Source organism: Portunus trituberculatus, chromosome 23 (genome assembly GCF_017591435.1).
Source record: "Portunus trituberculatus isolate SZX2019 chromosome 23, ASM1759143v1, whole genome shotgun sequence".
Taxonomy (NCBI): domain Eukaryota; kingdom Metazoa; phylum Arthropoda; class Malacostraca; order Decapoda; family Portunidae; genus Portunus; species Portunus trituberculatus.
This window is the reverse complement of record NC_059277.1, coordinates 11,543,320-11,563,728: the sequence shown is the minus strand read 5'-3', so window position 1 is coordinate 11,563,728 and position 20,409 is coordinate 11,543,320. Positions and strand designations below refer to the sequence as shown.

Below are 20,409 nucleotides of genomic sequence, written 5' to 3'. Positions count from 1 at the left end.
TAGCCTCATCATAGAGTGTTGCTCCCTTCACACCTGTCCACCTCTTTCACCTGTCAGGCTTGTCTCATTTTCAGTGGTGGGTGGGGTGGGAGCATGGGGAGGAGCAAGGTTCAAATGGTAGTGGTAGAGGGTTTTCTCTCTCTCTCTCTCTCTCTCTCTCTCTCTCTCTCTCTCTCTCTCTCTCTCTCTCTACAATAACAACAAAAAAATAATTAGATATAACGAACCCAGGGAGAAAAAAAGTAATATGAGAGAGATGAGAGAGAGAGAGAGAGAGAGAGAGAGAGAGAGAGAGAGAGAGAGAGAGAGAGAGAGAGAGAGAGAGAGAGAGAGAGAGAGAGAGAGAGAGAGAGAGAGAGAGAGAGAGAGACCTAAACCTCGCTATCACAACCATTTTTTTTATGCAAGAGATGAAAAACTCGCTCAGGCAAACAAAGACGATAAAAAAATGCCAGTCCTCCAGCAGAATCAAGAGAGTTAGCCAAAAGAATGGGATAAATGTCTTGAATCTTTCCTCTTAATCCCTTCAACAGTGGGACGTTTTTTACATTGAGTTTTGGGTACGATTATACAGTTTTATTTACATTAGGAAGGGTCTATGGAGGTCAGCCGATTGATAGCCAAAGTCGTCACTATTTTCATTTCCACAAAAGTTTCTAAAGCTGTATAAATTCACCAAATTGTAAGCAAAAGAGATATAAAAACGCGTCATGGTACTGAAGGGGTTAAGTACTGGAAGGTTTTCGTGCGTTTCCGTGATTTACAAGAGTTGCACAGTTCTCAAAGATCAAATGAAAGGGTTCCATACGTATTCTATGTATTGAGACAACCCCTTCAGTACCATGCCGTTTCTATATTCATTCTGCTTACTATTTGGTGACTTTATACAGCTTCAGAAACCCGTGTGGGGGATTAAAATAGAGAAGACTGAGCCATTAATCTTCTGACCTCCATAGACCCTTCCTAATGTCAACAAGTTGGTCTAATCGTACACTATCTCAAGGTAAAAATGTGTCCCAGTAAGTCGAAGGAACGGTGGTAAAGGATGGACCGCATTCTGAACACTGCTCTCTCACCACGACTGTTTTCCAAGGCCAGATTCTCGAGTCTTCTTCATACGATCTTATTCCCAGTGTGTAGTAAGAAGGTTAGCCCCTCGAGTTAACTTTTTTTTTTTTCACCCGTTTCTATTCATTGCGTCCTCTTCTTGTAGTCCAGGCTTATTCATGTCACGCTTCACCACGCTTCTCCATCTCACTGTCTACCCACACTCCTTCCTCAGCACGTCTTTCCATCTTATTCTCTGTCTACTCACACTCTCCTTCTTCACCACGTCCTTACGTCTTATTTTCTGTCTATAGCCACACTTTCTCCTTCTTCAGCAAGTCTTTCAATCTTATTCTGTCTACCCACACTCTTTCTCCTTCTTCAACACGTCTTTCCGTCTTATTCTCTGTCTACCCACACTCCTTGTAACTGGTATCAGCATTGCCTCTCTCACTGGTTCCTCCTCATCTCTCCTCTTCAAATGTCCAAAATGTCTCAACTTTGCCCCTCTTGCCTTCCCTTTTTCCAGTGTTTCTCCAATTAATAATGTTGATATATTGTTGATTTATCACTAGAATTGTAAATAAAAGCACGTATGAAACCAGCATACCTTCAACTATAGAGCTTTTGAAAGCAGTGGAGATGGGACGCAGGTACAGTAGGTTTCAGAATACAAGTTTGTGTAAGGTGAAGTTTCTATACTTTTGCATGATGGTGGTGGTAGTAGTAGTAGTAGTAGTAGTAGTTGTTGTTGTTGTTGTTGTTGTTGTTGTTGTTGTTGTTGTTGTTGTTGTTGTTGTTGTTGTTGTTGTTGTTGTTGTTGTTGTTGTTGTTGTTGTTGTTGTTGTTGTTGTTGTTGTTGCTGCTGCTGCTGCTGCTGCTGCTGCTGCTGCTGCTGCTGCTGCTGCTGCTGTTGTTGTTGTTGTTGTTGTTGTTGTTGTTGTAGCTTTATAGTAGTAGTAGTAGTAGTAGTAGTAGTAGTAGTAGTAGTAGTAGTAGTAGTAGTAGTAGTAGTAGTAGTAGTTTATCATCGTTTTTTCTCTTATTTTTCCTTGTCAGCTGAAGCAGTAACATAAATAATCGCGCCGATGTGGGCAAGTACAAGCCATCTCACTGCGTCACAGAAATAAGTAGATTTTGCCACACGAAAAATAAAGCAATGAATAAATTAAATACATGAATAGATAAAGCGATAAGACATGACGCACAGGTGTATCAGGGAATACATTGAGAGACTGTGTAAACTGTGCTAAACTTCTCTCGTGTATGTTATCATCACCATCAGAGAGAGAGAGAGAGAGAGAGGAAGTGCCTAAAATGACAACTTATAATCACAACCGATACTCTGGTCTCTCTCTCTCTCTCTCTCTCTCGACCTTCACTTGTTTCTCCCTCCCTCCTTCCTCCTCCACATCACCACCAGCCCTGTTCCTCCCAGCCCGCCCTTCCCTTCCATCCTCTTTCCACCTGTCCCTCCCTCCCTCCTTCCCTCCCAGCCTGCCTCCTTCCTTGCCTCACCCACTTGCCACGTCAACAAAGTAAGGTTAGCCTAATCAACTCATTGCATGTAATTATTAGACCCGGCTGTGTGTGTGTGTGTGTGTGTGTGTGTGTGTGTGTGTGTGTGTGAGAGAGAGAGAGAGAGAGAGAGAGAGAGAGAGAGAGAGAGAGAAGGTTAGGTAGGTTATCTGGTGAAACACTTTCAATCCTTTATCTTGCTATAAATCGTACATGATAAGAACTCTCTCTCTCTCTCTCTCTCTCTCTCCAGTGACAGACTGATACACTAAACACATGATATCTTTATAAACACAAACAGTAAGAGATGATAGTGAATAGATCCTGCAATTTTTAGCCAGTGTAATGCATACAGGTGGGTGAGGAATCAAGCAGAAAAGTCCCTGATTGGTTAGTGATGAGGGAAACTTGTACCAAATTGCAGAGAATGAGTGAAGAATCTGTGGCCAAGCAATGTGAGGGAGAATAACAGTTACTGGAGGGAAATTCTGGTTATAGAAATTAAGAATTGTAAATATTTGTGGCCAAGCAGTGTGAGGGAGATTAAACAGTTATTGAAGGGAAATTCTGGTTATAAAAATTGAGACTTTTAGCTGCAGTTTCTTAACACTACTGGGAAAATGAAATACAACTGTTTTGAAGGCAAAACTTAAACATGAGCAAAGAAGCAGTCTCTCTCTCTCTCTCTCTCTCTCTCTCTCTCTCTCTCTCTCCAAAATATTATCACATCCCTATTTTATTATTTTTCTAACCATTGGCCTCTTTGTTTGATGAAAAAATGGAATATTTAATGATGGGGAATTCTTCATGGTTGGGGGTTACATCCTGACAACATATTCACTGATGCCATAAAAGTTCTCATCTCATTGGGTCAAATACACTTTAGTCAAATTTCTTTGTGGATATTAAATCAGCAGCAACACAGTCAAAAGTACATTTCACTCTAATTACTAATACCCCAATCACTGTCCCCACTAACACACTGATCTCCCTGCCTCTCAAATGTCTGCATGCTGTCCTGCACTACACAACACACACCTCAGTCATCATCTAAATGTGTCACTATTGCCATCTCACTCCCTGACATGCTGGACACTTTCTTACTGGCATTAAAAGAAAAAAATGCCAATCCTATTTTGCCAACTAGTCGTTTTGGAATCACACATCCTCAGCCAACAGCCTCAAGTATCCCTGGCTGGTTGGTGTCCAGGAGCCTGCACCAAGGAGCACTGTGTCCTTAGTGTGGTCTTGATGGCACATAACCAGCAACACTGCCCCAGACTCACCCATACTGTTGCCCTTGGAATGCAAGACAGTTCACCACTGACAAGGGTGAATCTCTTCCTTCCCTCTCACCCTTGCTGTCCTGCACCACAATCCCTTCACTTGTTAACACTCAACTCCACCAGCAAGCCACACAGGGTTTTCAGTTTGGAATCTTTTAGTATAAGCAACATACTATCCTCACTATCTTTCCTCCAGAATCTCAGCTTTTCTTCTCACTACAGCAATTATTTTTTGTATTTCTTCTTCCTGGAGCAAGGTGGCACTACAATGGTCTCCTGTACCAAAGCAGGCTTTCATGATCCAGGATGTAGAAGGCTGGCCACTCAAACTATTAGGCCTCTTATAGATCTTCTGTCTACAAAGTATTTGTTTCTATCGTAGCACAAGCATAACAGAAGATCACAACCAACTCTTTTTACCCAAACGTCACCCTGAAAACTCAACAGGATGTTGCTCCTTACCTTCCCGATGCCATAAGTTTTGGTGGGGGTGTTCACGGAGATGAAGATGAGGTCTGCATCCTTGATGGCAGTTTCAATGTTGTTGGAGAAGAAGAGATTCCTTCCTCGGCACTCCCGGACCACATCGTCCAGGCCAGGCTGCAGGGAAGGCAGTGCAACACCTCACAGCTTCTTCCATTACAACACCTCACAAACCTCTCCATTACAAACCATCACAACAAGACAGTGATATCACCCAGTACAATATAGCTATAATAAAGCAACAGTACAAAAATATCTGATTAGCACACAAATGCTAAACAGGAAGGAAGATCTTGCTAGTTTGATATCACTGCTAAGAGCAACACTCAAAGCTCCTCAATATGCTGCTTACCTCATAAATAGGAAGTTTGTCAGAATTCCACTGTTTGATTCTCATCTCGGACTTGTCGACAACATGGACCTGGATGTCGGGACACTTCCAGGCTATGACGCTGCAGGTGGGGCCGCCCACGTACCCGGCACCGATGCAGCACACGTTCTTCACCACCATGCTTCTCCTGCACAGGGAATGAAACACAACACTTGCCTTACACTCTTCTCAAAAACACTCACTCAGAACTCTGCCTTTGTCCTGCCAGGAGCCACAATGATGTAACACAGCAGGCCTTTCATTGACTTGCAGTTCCTCAGCATGCTTCTTCATCACACCATCAAATACAGACATTTTTTTTGCCTCCCCAAATGGTACTTCATTACATTTGAAGATTTTTCCCTTTGACACTTCTTCATCAATAACAGTAATGGTCCAGTAAAGCTATGCCTCCTTATTTATCAACTACTTCCTTCCAAACCCTCACAAAATCCAGTCTACAAATCATATAACAGTACAAAGTGGCAGGAAAATATCTTCAAACCTCTCAATGCTACAGGTGACTTGGGATTTCTCCTAAGCCAGGTTTTTGTATCTACCCCCACACAGGACTGTTGGAAATTAGACAACTCATGCCATGTTGTAAAATTAGTCCTACCATTGGAAAATAAATCATTACTGTGCTTTATATATTCTAACCTAACCTAACCTAAACTTTACACTGCTGAGCTCAATAAGGTCAAATCAATTTGCATTTTGCAGGTTACATTTACATTAAGTTAGGTTTATGTCAGAGGTTAAGCTGAAATAAGTATGTTACAGGTGAGGTTGAATTAAGTAAAGCACAGTAGTGAAGCTTAAGTTTGAGGTTAGGGTTAGGCTAGGTTAGAATATGTGAAGCATGGTAATGTTTAAATGTAGTTACTTGGCAGTTTCAGCCAGCATATCATCCTCACTGTACCTTCTACCTTCCACCACACAATCCTCACAACCCACCTTACCCAGCACAGGTGTACAGTAATATGGAATATAGCTGCAGGTAGAGCCTCCCCTCCCCCTGGTGTGTCCTCAGGCATGCCAAGGCGCCACGACAGCGTTCCCCGGGGCAGTGCAGGGCGCCTTGCACTGCTGGCAGGGCTGACTCTGAGGTCACTGAACCAAAACTCTACTCTGAGTTAATATTTGCACTGCATGAGCCACACCACCCTGCTGCACCATACTCCGCCCCTTGTGCCTGCCGCCTGGCTACACCACCCTGCCCCACACACACACACACACACACATGCAGTACACACATACAGCTCATGCGGGAAGACTCACGATCGCTAGCAGAAGCACCAGTGAGTCAGTCCTGCCCAAAGAGCTGCTACAGTCAACCTCCTCTGGTGAGCTGCGGCGCCTGACTGTCAGTTCACTCAGCTGACGAGCGGCGCGGGATTTGCTGGCAGAGGCTGCGAGAGCCGAACGCCGAGCGCCGAGCGGAACTGACTAGGAAGAGCATGCCTTCACGCAGCAGCATGTCTTGAAAAATAAAAGCGATTGTCTTCTATTTGTTTTGTTCTGTTTTTTTTTTTTTTTCTGCAGAAGTTGCCGATACAAAGGCGTAACTCAGGAGGAATTGTAAGTGGCCCCAACAGCGGCACAACCTGCAACTCCCCACCCCAAATCACTCCAAACCCCAACAAGAACAAGAACAAGACCGCCTTTAGGTTGCAGTGGCGTTTCAACAGTATCAGTAATAGTTTGTACTGCCACTGATTTAACCATTGCCGTCATGCTTGTGCTATAAACAAACTTTGCTGGACCAAAACATGCTACAAATACACAGTGCATGCCATTGCTTGGGTTATTAGGTATTTGATGTTTGTATAGTGTACAGATGTTTGTATAGTACCTACAGATACCGTATAGATTACTATAGTTGTAGTATAATTGATGTCATTGATACACAATCTTTTCGGGCATCAAAGACTATCAAAACGCTAACAAGTAACGGAGCGCCGTATGATTATTTCACGTACAGCATTGTTATTGTGTACAAATAAAATAATAAATTAACTCTTGGGAGTTGGGACGTGCTCAATGAGTTGTCTTCAACCAGAGATATGACCAGGGCCGTTTCTAGCTATAGGCGGACAAGGCGATTGCCTAGGGCCCCAAGCCACCAGGGTGCCCCTGGGTAGCTTGGAAAATCTAAATTTCCTAAGTCACCCAGGGGCTCCGACGAAAAATTGAAATCTAGGGCCCCCCCAAACATCATCTTGCCTAGGGCCCCCACAGAGCTAGAAACGGCCCTGGATATGTCACAGTGGAGACTGGACTAAGGTTTCAAGAGGACCTAATATCTGAGAATCTGCGCCAGTATGAAGTCTTCAGGAATGAAATGATAGGTCTCTAGAGATGTGTGAAGGCAGACTCTTGGAAGAAGCTCACTAACATCAATGATCAGATGAGCGTGGGGACCATGTGGCAGCTGATTTGGAGAGGGATCAACAGGAAGCCAGCCAGTGCTCTCCACCACAGCCCAGGGTGAGTACACTTAAGAGCTTCTTGATGTCTGCTACCCAGTCTAGTGTCAGCAGTCCCTTAGGACGTCTAGAAAGCGCTTTCTGTCAGAGCAGACTACCGAGCCGTCTGTCTGATGTGAGCAGTGCTGGACAGAGTTGAAGAGGACACACTCATCAGTCGAGCTTCGCCGTGCTCTTGCTAGGGGTAAAACCACAGCATCAGGTGATGATGGTATAATTTGTTCTGCCCTTAGATTGCTTCATCGAGTGCCTGGAAATCCTCTGCTGTGGATTTGTGCCTGCTTCCTGGACCACGAGTACGATCACTCCCATCACAAACCAGATACCAACAAATCATTCAGGCCAGTTTCATTAACATCATGTTTCAGTAGTCATGGAGCAAATACTACAGTAACTATCCCGTCTCATCAGACTCTCTTACCGTCTGGAAGTTGTACTCTCATCTCCACTGTTTGGCTTCCTGCCACACCGCAGCATCCATCACTACCTTGCTGACCTACACACGCGCCTCTGCGGCCTCTCCTCCTGCAGTATATATTTATACTGCAGGACGAGTTTGTAGATTTTTGGCATCAAAGGGCGAATGTTGAAGTAGATACGGACATCTATAAGCAACGGAAAAAACTCGGATCTTTTTAGTTCCACCAAAAGCTTTAATTTGAGGACTATGGGGAGGCGTGCTGTCTTTATTATTATTATTATTATTATTATTATTATTATTATTATTATTATTATTATCATTATTATTATTATTATCTAACATCTGCATGCATCATTTACACTCCCTCTTGCTTGACATTCCAGGAACTACAATCACATGTTATACCGATGATGTTTGCATTCATTCTCACTCACCAGATGACCTCCACTCCTTCCATGCAGCTGTTGCGGCCTGTGGTCTCGTCATCTTTCCGGACAAAAGCAGAATATTCTACCATCAACCACTTGCCACAGTTCACCATGGGTGAGAGCGTCATTCCTTGTTATCGGCACTCGACAGCACCTTTACCTCGAGGCACCTGTGAACATTCCACGAGCCACTGTTGGCCAACGGTTTCCTCCACGATCTACTTATTTGGCTACAGAAGCGCCTCGATCCACTATAATGGCTCATATACAATGCAGATGGTATCTCCAATCCTATAGCCCGGAATATCTATATACAGTACAATATTTATTCTGTCGGTTATTGACTGTTTCTCCCTAGTCCTGGTTCAGCTTCCAAAGTTTTCCTTGCTTCTCCTTGAAAAGTTTCAGAATCAAGCTATGACAATTATTTTAGAATGCCCCATTTCAACCAGAATGGTAAAAAAATATACAAACAGAACTTAATTTGCCATCCACCAGCGAGAGAAGAGTGCCAAATTTTACAATATTTACCGTAAAGTGTCTTCACTCTCATCAGACTGTACATTATTCATGGATAATACGTAATTCCCTAGTTCCTCGATCACGCTTGCCTTCTCTCCAGCCTGGCGGCCGCACGCTGTTGTCGTTTCCGAGGGAGTTGTTCCTGCTAGTCCGCCCTCGTGGATACTGCCCATACTGCCCTCGAAACTCAAAGACTGCTCCTCCCACTTTGCAGATGCAGCTGCATGGCAATGGAGGTCATGTTATCACTTCGTGTCCCACCACCTGTACACAGACGGGTGGTTGTGGTCAGATGAGAGGGCAGGGAGTGTGGTGTTTTCCTTCGACACAGATCATCCACCGGGAGACTGATGGGTCACAAACTACCTAACTCATCCAGCTCCACTTTTTGTGAACTGTATGGCGTGTTACATGTAGTCAGCCTCCTCTGTCAACGGGGAATCAGTGACGTGGTAATTTGCGATTCAAATGCTGCCCTCCAGGCCTTTTCCTCCTCAAAACCTGCTCATCGATATTTAGTGAACGCATTACATCTTTTTTGACTGATTAGTGAGCGAGGCCTGACTACAATTTCTTTGAATTTGCTGCAGCGACATGGTAGACAGCCTAGCCAAGACTGCCTGTGACCTACCGGCTGGTGGTTTGGTGCCATCACCCTCGCTCTCATGCTGCTTGAAGAAGATCCGTGCTGCCGCGCCTCTGGACACCAGCCACCGCAGGGACTAGCAGAGACCGGCAAGTGTCTCGTATCGTCGGCAGGGCCTCATGGTCAGGAGGCACAATGTGGTGTCAGCCAGGCTTCGGTTCAGCTACAGATTGCTCTGACAAGTCGCTATAGAAAGGTAAATATGCATGCTCCACTTTTCTTCCTACCCTCTGTGCTTCATCCCTAATAATATCACCCTGCAACACTGCCCGACCTACCCAAAAGTCAGTCATCTGCTCCCTCAAGAACAGCCGCCACTCGTTGTGTGTCAGTACCTATTGACACACGACAACTTGGACCGCGTTCTGCCTCGTCACCCGCTCTTATGTAGGTACTGACCACATAATCTTTATCACCTTATGCCGCAGTGGTTCTCAAACTTTTCTTGAACGAGTACCACTTGCAGGTTCCGTGCAGTCACCGCGTACCACCTGATTCCAGAAAAACCTATTCTAGTAGATATCAATTTATTCACAAATAGAACACAAATAAACTACAACACAACTCAATTTAATGCGAGGGATGCATCTGTTTCTTCTCCACCAGATGATCGATGTCAGATTATCTTGTGTAAGGCAAAAAAAAAAAAAAAAAAATTGAGAATTGAATTAATTTAATTTAACTAAAAATCGCATATGATCCCGAAATGCTTATGCCATGCACCACCTGGAAGGCTTTCGCATAACACAGCGGTAGACGTAGTGGTACCAAGGGTTGGGAACCACTGTTTTATGGTCTCAACGAATTATTTGTTTGTTGTTACTCTTTGTATATGCCTGTGTTTGCACGTATGGTATGTGTCTGGATGGTGGTGGTGGTGGTGGTGGTGGTGGTGTGTGTGTGTGTGTGTGTGTGTGTGTGTGTGTGTGTGTTCACTGTTTGATCTGCTGCAGTCTCTGACGAGACAGCCAGACGTTACCCTACAGAGCGAGCTCAGAGCTCATTATTTCCGATCTTCGGATAGGCCTGAGACCAGGCACACACCACACACCGGGACAACAAGGTCACAACTCCTCGATTTACATCCCGTACCTACTCACTGCTAGGTGAACAGGAGCTACACGTGAAAGGAGACACACCCAAATATCTCCACCCGGCCGGGGAATCGAACCCCGGTCCTCTGGCGTGTGTGTGTGTGTGTGTGTGTGTGTGTGTGTGTGTGTAACTATTCGCTGTAAATCTTATATCTTGTCACCATAATTTCCATTTGATGAAGCCAAGGACGCAATGAATTAATCAACAACAAAATTCACAACGCATCTGGCTGAAGAATTAACAAGACCAACAAAATCAAATCAGCATGGCTGATAAGGATGTCAACTGCACATTTAGATAGACCAAAAAGTTTTCAAGGTTATGTTTACTGTTAGGCCTCTCGCAAAGTATGCCAACCAATGGTCCCCATACCTAGTTAAGGATTTAGATACTAAATATGTCCATCCCAGAGTCACGAGGTTGGTGAGTACACAAAAACACATCCTGTACATAAAAAAACAAACATCAAATAACAAACATCTCACAATCCTATAAGTGTCCTCCATTCACTTTCATAAAACAATCAAGTAGAAATAATGTTTTAAAGTGCATTACACAACTTTGAAGCTATTTGTGCTTACAAGCAACACGATGTGCTTCATCTCATCTCATCCTCTGGGACTGGAACCTTTCCCTCTCCCTGTCATTCAATTGCTCCACTGTTACACACTACATTACAGTGGCGCCTTGGGTCATACCCGGCTTGATGTACACTCAAACCAAATTACTCCTTTTCCTGACACCCGTGAACCTGTTATCTTGCCCCCACAGTGTCTCTCTCTCTCTCTCTCTCTCTGAATGTCCTTGCTTTGTGATCGACTAACTGACCTTCTCGTAAATGTATGACTGCCTATCTGCCTGTTTGTCTGTCTATCATGCTAACTGGACATACCCTGAGTTGTCTTACTTCACCCTCAGTGTCTTATGTTGATATTATTCTACCCTGATAAGTCTCCCAAGAAAGTTAACCACTACTGTACCATGCCGCGTTTTCATATTCATTCTGCTTACTATTTACCAATTTTATACACCTTCAGAAACATATGCTGTGATTAAAATAGTGAAGACTCTGTGACATTAATCTTCTGACCTCCATAGACCCTTTCTAATACAAATAATATCGTTTAATCACTCCCCAAAATCCGGGTAAAAATGCGTCTCAATATTGAAGAAGTTTAACGAGTTAGTGCAAGCGGTGGAAAGAAGAAATTTATGGTAACTATCGCAAAAAAAAAAAAAAAAAAAAAAATCACAAAATATGAGTGTGGTGCTCGTGTAGTGAACCTGTGAAGGATCGAGTTACTGATGCGAAGTCCACCATTATCACCATTCTCAAGACAAGAGGCCATTAATTACGGCGGCTGATGTGGCTATGAGAATGTGGTTCAGCTGACGCCGTAGAGGTCACAAGTGTTGGAGGAAATGGAGAATTAAGTTGCTGATAGTGTGACAGTGATAAACAACGCAAGAGAGACTGTGTTGGTGAGAAGGTGATTTGCAGATGGGCTATACAGTAGTAGTAGTAGTTGTAGTAGATAATATGGAAAACTTTCTACAAGCTAATGTGTTATTGTATATGGTGAAAAACAACAGAGAGAGAGAGAGAGAGAGAGAGAGAGAGAGAGAGAGAGAGAGAGAGAGAGAGAGATAAGGAACAAATATAATTGCTGTTAGTTTACGTTAGATTACGATAGAAATATAAAAACAGAACACAGGAATTAAAAAAAAAAAATGAAATGCTATTAAGTATTGAATATCGCTGAAGTGAAGGAGGGACTAAACTAAATATTGACCTCTTCTGACGCTTAGTAAAGACTGCATTGAAAACTAAGTACTGAAAGGGGAAACTAAAGTAAATATTATCTCCCACCACTGTTAAGAGAGAGAGAGAGAGAGAGAGAGAGAGAGAGAGAGAGAGAGAGGCAGAGGCATTATATGTAAGCGTCACCCATCAAAACGAAGTCCTAAGTAATGTGTTTTAGTGACAAAGCTATGTATCATGATGGCAGTGTCCCTCATCACGGTAAGTAAAGGCAGCGAGACTAACATCAAATAACCTGCAGATAACAAAACTGAGGAAACCATGAACTAGATGGAGAAACTTAAATCAATAATAAAAAAAAACCGAGCTTAATTTACCTACTTAATATTATAGGATCACCATTACATTATTGAGCGATGACAGAGCCAGAGCCTTGCCAAATTGACACCATATGACAAGTTAGCAGCTAGGCCAAGAGATGCTTCACCAGGGATACGCGGGGAAACAAATAAATGTCTCGCAGCCTCGGGTAAGTTATAGAACCACAAACTTAAGTTGTTGACTTGTTATCCAAACATCAAGTAGAGGCAAGTAACACCAGTTGTGTTTCTTCCTGGATAGGAAAAAAAAAAAAATCATGACAGGAATGCTGCTAATGGCGGTTTTTAAAGCAAGCAATAGTATTGCCATCGGAGTAGATGAGGCAAGGGTATGACGACTTTGCTACACTGGCTATGGAATGAAGGTATTTGATGTAGTTAGGAAATTTCCAGCAGCATGGTGATGCACTGTTGGATTTCATTTTTGTGTATTTTTATTAAGCAATTAACTTTAGTTGCCTCGACACCACATTGTAAAGAGGGATGCTTTCCCACGAGTTTTTTGCCATTGATCAGTTTTGTGTAGTTAGTTATGGGAGGTTCGGTGGATGCTGCCACACCATGGAAGGCTTGCCTTCTCTTAATTTTCTGTACTGTGTATTATTGGTAGTGGTGTGCAGCTTGGGCACACCATAGCTACACTACACAGGACCCCCATATTTCATTAAACTTCTCATGGGCAACCAAACAGAACACATCTAGGGACAGAATCCTCTTGTGTGTTGGAAGTCATAATGTAATTATCAAATTTTTTGTTAAGATATAACATTGATACCATCCCTCTACTGCTACACTTTTACTGGAGGAATGCAAATAATATTACCCAAAGTTTTGCAATCTTCACAAGCATTTCAAAATGTAGAATGTAGCTTAGTGACAAATGGCTTTGAGACAGCAGCTTCCAATGTTCTTGCTACTTTTACTTTGAATGCTTTGAAGCATCTAACACAGCAGAGCTTAACTATATTCCCAAGCAATCACTAGTTCACTGATAGCGTTTCATTTTGCACCATCACCCTATTGACAAAACAGACCAAATATTTTCTACTATTCTACACTAGGACACAAAAAATAGTCAAGCATTAAAAAGAAATTTATTAGATAAGTTGACATGATCCTACAATAAATCATACAAAACCCTTTTAAGTAATGGTAGATTCCTTATGGGCAACAGCTGATGCAACATAAGATTTTGAGCAGTTTTAATTAGAAAATGTGGTTTCAGCCAATGTTGTAAAAGGGCTAGAAACATGATTTAGTTATATATAGCTTATCATACTTAATGAAAACTGGAAGTAGCAGACTGATCTTTCCTTATTTGTGATATGACATAACATACAAATGGAAGAGCTTCATGTAATACTAAACTCGCCTGGGCCGGCTCGTGGCGGCAGGTGACACTGTTACAGTGTTCAAGGGGCAGCTCATAAGGCATCCCAGCCAGGGCTCTCCATTGTGCTGAGGCGCTAGGCCCCAGCAGACGTTAATTCCTGCAGGCGGCCCCGATGACACTGGAGTCTGTAGTGGAACACGCTAGACTCGCCCTGCCTCCATCGGCGGGAGGCACAAGCCAGCCAACATAAGCTAAAGCTTGATCAGTGCACAGCTGCTGCCACCCCACCACATACCAGCCAATTTAATAATCAAAGTAATATAATCACAAGTATAAAACAATTAGTCCCCTGATGCTGCTTGGGTAGCATGATAACAGTGGCGGCCCGGGCATGACTAGGGCGGCAGCAGCCACGGGATCGCTGCTGCCGACGGGCCCCTCACCGCGCCGGGACACACCCCGGTTTCCTGCTGGGGTCTTGAGAAAGGTGAAAGGGGTAAAGGCTGCTGTCTGGTGAGGGGCCTCCCATCGCAAGCTTAGGAACGGTCTGTAGAGCGGCATTTTTCCAACACACACTCGTAGGATGCCTCGGCCATGTCTGTAGCCTGTGGAACAACATTAGCAATGGTCAGCAGCGTTACTGTATCAACCACACAGGCAAACTTAATTGTCTAAATTTGAATTAAACTAATCCAGAAATATCAAAGAATGATCTAGCATGGTTGCCAGAATTCTTTGAGTAGATCAGGCTCTACATCTTGAACACTGAAAACTTTAATAACAACTGTCCTAAAAATTACCTTGCCAAGCCTTCATGGATTCACCACACCACACACACTAAGTTGCAGCCATGAACCAAGTAAGAGCTTTCATATAAAGAACTAAATTTAAATAAAACCACTTGTACTTAATTCACAGAATAGCAATGATGCCAGCTTTTCTTGTACTTGTTGAGCTGTCATGCAAGACAATGGATTCAACAGATTTAACAAAAACCACTAATACAAAGAAGATTTGACTTTGCAGTATTTTATCCCACCAATAACTGTCAAAGTGTGTCTAAATGGCTCTCCTCACCTGGATATATTTGCCGACACCTTCTAGAGCATGTTTCAGTGCATCAAAGCTGGAGGAGTAAAGCATCTTCTTCTTTATCTTGGCCGTGTCTGGGCACCATGACATCAAAAACAGCTTCTGCTTCTTTGTCTGCAATAATCAAATGACATTAGAACTTAGAATGAGAACAATTAACTAAGCCTTTCCTTAAAAACCAAAAATGCAGGTTTTAATTCCTTGTTCAGAAGCTTCCTTGCCTCAAAATAGTACATGAACTACATTCTATATAAAACTTAAACATTTTACTTAAAACTTACATAATCAATAATACTTATGAAAAAATTCAGGTTTACACAAAGTGCACCAATGCACAAGCTCCCATGAAACAGAAAACACCAAACTAAATACTTTCAGAAACATGTGCATCCATGATGCACACATACATAAATCTTCCTTCAAAAAGTAACAGAAGTCAACCAAACCTTAAAAGTATTCACTTAGCTTCTTGCATGTATTATTATATTTTGAGAACCCTAAAACACTAAATAAAATAACCTAGGTAACTCTGCCAACTAACTAAATAAATCAGAACATTACTGATGTATAATAAACCAGAAAAAAGGCAATGGCAAGGAAGGAAGGTGGGGAGAAAATTCATTGTTGCCACTCCAACAAATACTCACATCTGAGGTTCCCTGGCAGGCATGTTCGTACTCAAAGTCGTACAGGCCGTAACGACACTGCTCTGGCCCCACATTACTCAGGTGTTGCAAATAGTCATCGTATGTCGCATCTCTATCTCCATACTGCAGGACAAAGGCAACATTAGACCTTAGCTACTATTTCAGTGCTGGAAAATGAAACTGCAAAATGATAAATCATGCACCTTGGTTTTAAAAAGGCCAACACTGGTTACATGTTGCCAAGTTAATCTGCATTACTACCAAATATTAGGCCAGAGTTAAAGATCAACTTGGGAAAATCTAAAAATAAAATGTCTTGTGTTACATTAGGATTTTAGAAATATTTGTGAAGTTTACACAGCTCCAGTAATGTCAACTTCATAATCCTTGAAATGCCAACTTCTACACAAAATATTTACCCATGACTGTTTTACTTGGAGCAACAGTGGAATACAATTCTCAACATTCACACTTTTAACTAACAGTTGTAAATGAATTGCAAAAGATCCATTAACTCATGACTTGCTCTGAGCTATGAGGCAATCACCATATCCAAGTGGATTCAGAAGGGCCACATGGCTACTACATTGAGAAACAAGCCATAAATTTTTTAGATTTACACTGATACCTCCCAAAACCAACTCCTTAGTTTAGTGCCAAAACATAGTTGGCCAGGTTGAGTTTAGAATGCTACAAATTTTTAGAAGATCCTTTCAGCTCATCCCTAAATTTAGAAACAAAACTCTACAACCCTGCACTTGTACTTAGCACCCATGCTACCTTCCGCTCTACAACTTGTGAACACTCACCGTCTCAATGCATATTTCTTTATCATCCTTTATGTGGAAGATTATGTACCTATACTTCTTGCTCTTTTTGATGTCTGTGTACGCCTTGTGGATCTCATCCGATACTTTCACTCCGGAGGCCTGTAGGTGGAAAACAGATTGTAACATTATCTACTTGCTAAATCAAGCTATTTAATAATCCATCCCCTCAACCCATTACTATACTATAGCGCACAAATACAGCTAACCCTTTCAAAGCAATGTCTAAAGCTTCCATTAGCTGTCGAAAGGGCAAAGATAATTAGTACATTGAAATACATAACTCAAGCTTTAATCAATGGCATTCATGTTTCTTTCCTTCCCTATGATGTGAAATCAGTTCCTGCCTACAACCATTCATGCACTGTAGTAGCCCTGCCTCCCAACCCCAAGCTTGTGGCACAGACCCTAAACTGCCAGCACCCCACCTCAGCTATGGTGATCAGTGTGGAGCTCAGGCAAGATATGTAAATGAAGTGTCCCATCAGGGGGTCAATCCCCGGCTTCCCTTACCCTTGAGGTGATAACCTTAAGGGCAAGGCGTTAATGTAGTGAGAATAACACCCACAAACCCCTCCACAAATGGCAGCCTAATCATTCTATACCCTGATAATCTGAGAACACTTAAAACTCCTGGAAATATTGGTGATTTTCTGCAATGACATCAGTACCTACAGATACTCAACACTGAAGTATTTATAACTCCTACTCATGATCAGTGACAGGAGGCACACAGTATGCAGGTATTTTTTTTATCTGTTTTCTTAACTGGGTAATTGAGACGCCTGCCTGATAAGGAGACTACATACTTAACAGTCAGGTAAGCCTGCTATCTTATCACCTACTCCCATAATCATTCATTGTCACAATGCTTTCACCACACGAAGCACATGACTCCAATAGGTCAACTAATCATGGTTTCATCTCTAAGCCCACAAATTATCTCTACAACCAATATAAGTCAAGGAATCTCAAAAACATGCTTCCTTAAGAGAAAAAAAATTATAAAAAAAAGCTAAACACTAAGTCGGCCCATACCTTTAAACTAATAAAAATGTCACCCCAGGTGATAAAGACTGATATACTGTAAAAAATAAAACTGACAAATGCTGCCACCATTGAGATAACCACCTATTCTCAATTATCACTTATCTACAGCATATAGAAAAATCACAACTGCATACAGTAAAATCCACTAATGGATATCTTACAATGCCATGTTGAAATTATTTCAAAAGAACTTTGCAGCAATTAAGTATTTCATCCACTAGGTATGGAGAGTACACATCAAATAGTAGTAGCAATTGTACAATATACCACTCCACTGCATTGCAGCATCATTCTATAGCTACGTATTGCCTCGTGTCAACTTGGGATATCGGCCTTAAAAAAGGTCCATGTTAACAAGACCTTGGTTCGTCATAGCTTCGGTATGCACCAGCTCCTAGTTGCTGCTTTACACTACAGCGACTAATACTTCACAGCGTACAACTGTACTGCACTTACTTAAAGCGACAGTCTTAAATGGCGATTGTTTAAACTTTAATGCCAGTACCCGGTATCCTGGTAAAGCTTCATTCAACCATTCCCGCCACCGCCACCCATACACCACCATGAGGCAGAGGTGCCCTTGCAGGTATAATATTTCTAGCCAAGAGAGGCGGCTTCCTGACAGTAAAGATGCATAACCGCGCTTTATAAACTGCCTGAAGCACGACGGGCGCCGAGTAATCGATAAATACCTTCTCCCAGCCCGAGCGGAGGGCTTGAGGACACCGCCGCCGCCGCCACCTCAACCCACGCCTTGGTTCCCCGCCAGCACCCAATCCAACGTTTGTATGAAATAACTGGTAAAAAAAGGGCCACAACGGACGTGACTAAAAACGGGTACACACTGAACCCAAACAAGGAAGCAGCCGTGGGCGATTATAGCGGAAAAATAACCTTTCCTGCAAGCACTTGAGGACACACACCATGCTGGGGAATGTTAGGAGTAGTAGAGATCGGACTGGCACGAAAATGACAGGCAAAAGGAGGAATAACATGAAAATAGGATAAAAGGATCCTGGAACTCTACCCCAACCCGGCATATAAGCCCTTCTTGCTCGTCCACCGCGTGTGAAATGTCATCCACCACGATAAAAGTTAAATACCCAAATATTACAGCTCGTCCACCTCCTAAGGCCGAGCTGGGCAGTCCATTACATCCATGGGCACTCCTCCGCCGCCCTGCCGCCGTCACATCATCCCAGGCAAGCGTACTTCGTAAAATTCACCAAAATTCACACCACGCCGGTACTGTCTTCCTGTCACCGGCACCAAGAGCAAGCCCGGATATTCGTGGATATACAGCCGTAATTCCCTTCCTATGGTATCTACAGGTACACTGCGGACTCCAGCATTGCGTTGGGTTCTCCAGGGGGCTTGAGAGAGGACCTCGACTCACCATTCTGCTTTAGGCAACACCAAAATGACACAGCTCAGGACAGACTACACACCGCGCCACCAAAAGGCTTTAAGGGGCGTAGTGTTAGGCGTGACGTCATGTGTTCCTCCGCGCCCCCCACGCCCTAACCAGGCTTACACCGCACGCCCTCATTGGCCACGTCCCCTCAACAAGCTCTCTGATTGGTCTGCTGCGCCTCGCCCCGCCGTCTATCTCCCCCGTCTGTCCAATCCCCGCGTCTCTTTCTCCGCTCGCATGTGTCATGATTACGGTGTTATTCGCGGTTTCTAGAACAACACACTGCAGGAAATGACACATTGAGACAGTTGAAAAGTGTTATAGGCTGGATACTCAGTCATAAGGTGAAATATGGTGACTTGCAATTGACTCGGCGGGGAACTACTTCACCGGCACTCCCTGATATATTTTGCGACACTACTCGGCAGCCATTGAGAAGCAGTTTAAAATCAACCCACTAATGCGATGTACTTATTATGTCATTCACCTATGCAACAACCTTCTCGGGGCCAACCAGCGATGTTTCTTGGGGGAAGTGACACCAAGAATCATATTTGCGCGAAATAAAAACGTCGTGAAAGTCAGTAGTCAGAGGAGCACATAGGCCAATCAAGAAACTTGAAACAGAGTATATTGCCATATAAGGTAAAGTTGGAATTTCGTCTGCTCCTGCCTTTACAATGGGAGGAAGGATGGAACAACCCCTTGGTGGTGGCAGGCAGGCACACTAGCCATGCTTTTCCTCATTACAGGTTCAAAAACACTGCTAGTGAAGGTACAAAGTGTCATGTGTCGGATGTGAAGGTTGCCATGCCTGAAAATCTATCTTGTCCATGCTAGTCCTACCTCGGGTGACTCATTGGCGTGACAGTGTTGCCATGACCCCCACACGTCGGAAAAAAAAAAGTCTTACGCCATTGACCTCCTGTCTGACCTTGTATACCACCTGGCCTGGCTGGTATTGTTAAAACAGATAAAGCATGCTGTAAAGGAGTTTCTCAGCGCTAGTTTGATATGGCTGACATAAAAGCGAATATTGACTCGTATGATTAGAATATTAGTAACAATGACACAATAATAATAATGATAATAATAATAATAATAATAATAATAATAATAATAATAATAATGATAATAATAACAAGAAAGAAACAAAGAAGATAAACGTGTCATAGAAGAAGCATGACCATTATATCGAGGCAAGGCAAGGCAAGGACGAGCGCAAGGTAACAGCTGATTAAGTTAGAACCACCAGTACTTCCGACATGCTTTTTGTAAGTTAGTAACGTGATAATAATTGTATGTGCCTATATCACTCAACCTTTCACCATTCAAGAAGGGAAGACTGTGAACCCTTGCAAGGACAGAGCCACGAAATGAGTGTGGTGAGCTGCCAGGCATGCAACACAGCCAACGCTCCAGCGCCCTCCGGTAAAATGTTGACCACCGCGCCACGGATTATTTTGGCCGGTGTCGCTGAACTCCTCCCGCTGTGGCACTTATTCCCGGTGGCACTCCCTTCCCTTCCCTTCCCCGGCACCCCCATGCGAGACCTGCGGCATGAGGGAGATGTCTTGCAAATGAACGCACGTAGTTGAG

General features: G+C 43.1%; 2 protein-coding genes across 2 annotated transcripts in view; both read right to left on the bottom strand.

The window, feature by feature from the left end:
• LOC123507684 (UDP-glucose 6-dehydrogenase-like) overlaps nt 1–6,773 on the bottom strand; it is a 35,567-nt gene extending 28,794 nt beyond the window's left edge. The window contains exons 1-3 of the mRNA XM_045260810.1: nt 5,986–6,773; nt 4,687–4,852; nt 4,314–4,451 (exon numbers count right to left, since the gene is read on the bottom strand). Coding sequence (XP_045116745.1) covers nt 4,314–4,451; nt 4,687–4,845 — 297 coding nt within the window. The 5' untranslated portion in view covers nt 4,846–4,852; nt 5,986–6,773. The remainder of the gene's footprint in view (nt 1–4,313; nt 4,452–4,686; nt 4,853–5,985) is intronic.
• A 6,755-nt stretch (nt 6,774–13,528) lies between these two features.
• On the bottom strand, nt 13,529–18,947 carry LOC123507925 (cofilin/actin-depolymerizing factor homolog). Its single transcript, XM_045261276.1, has 5 exons — nt 18,793–18,947; nt 16,329–16,448; nt 15,520–15,642; nt 14,858–14,986; nt 13,529–14,385 (listed from the first exon to the last, which is right to left on the bottom strand). The coding sequence occupies exons 1-5, from the start codon at nt 18,793–18,795 to the stop codon at nt 14,317–14,319; spliced, it is 444 nt and encodes a 147-aa protein (XP_045117211.1). The 5' UTR covers nt 18,796–18,947; the 3' UTR covers nt 13,529–14,316.
• Between the last annotated feature and the right edge of the window lie 1,462 nt (nt 18,948–20,409).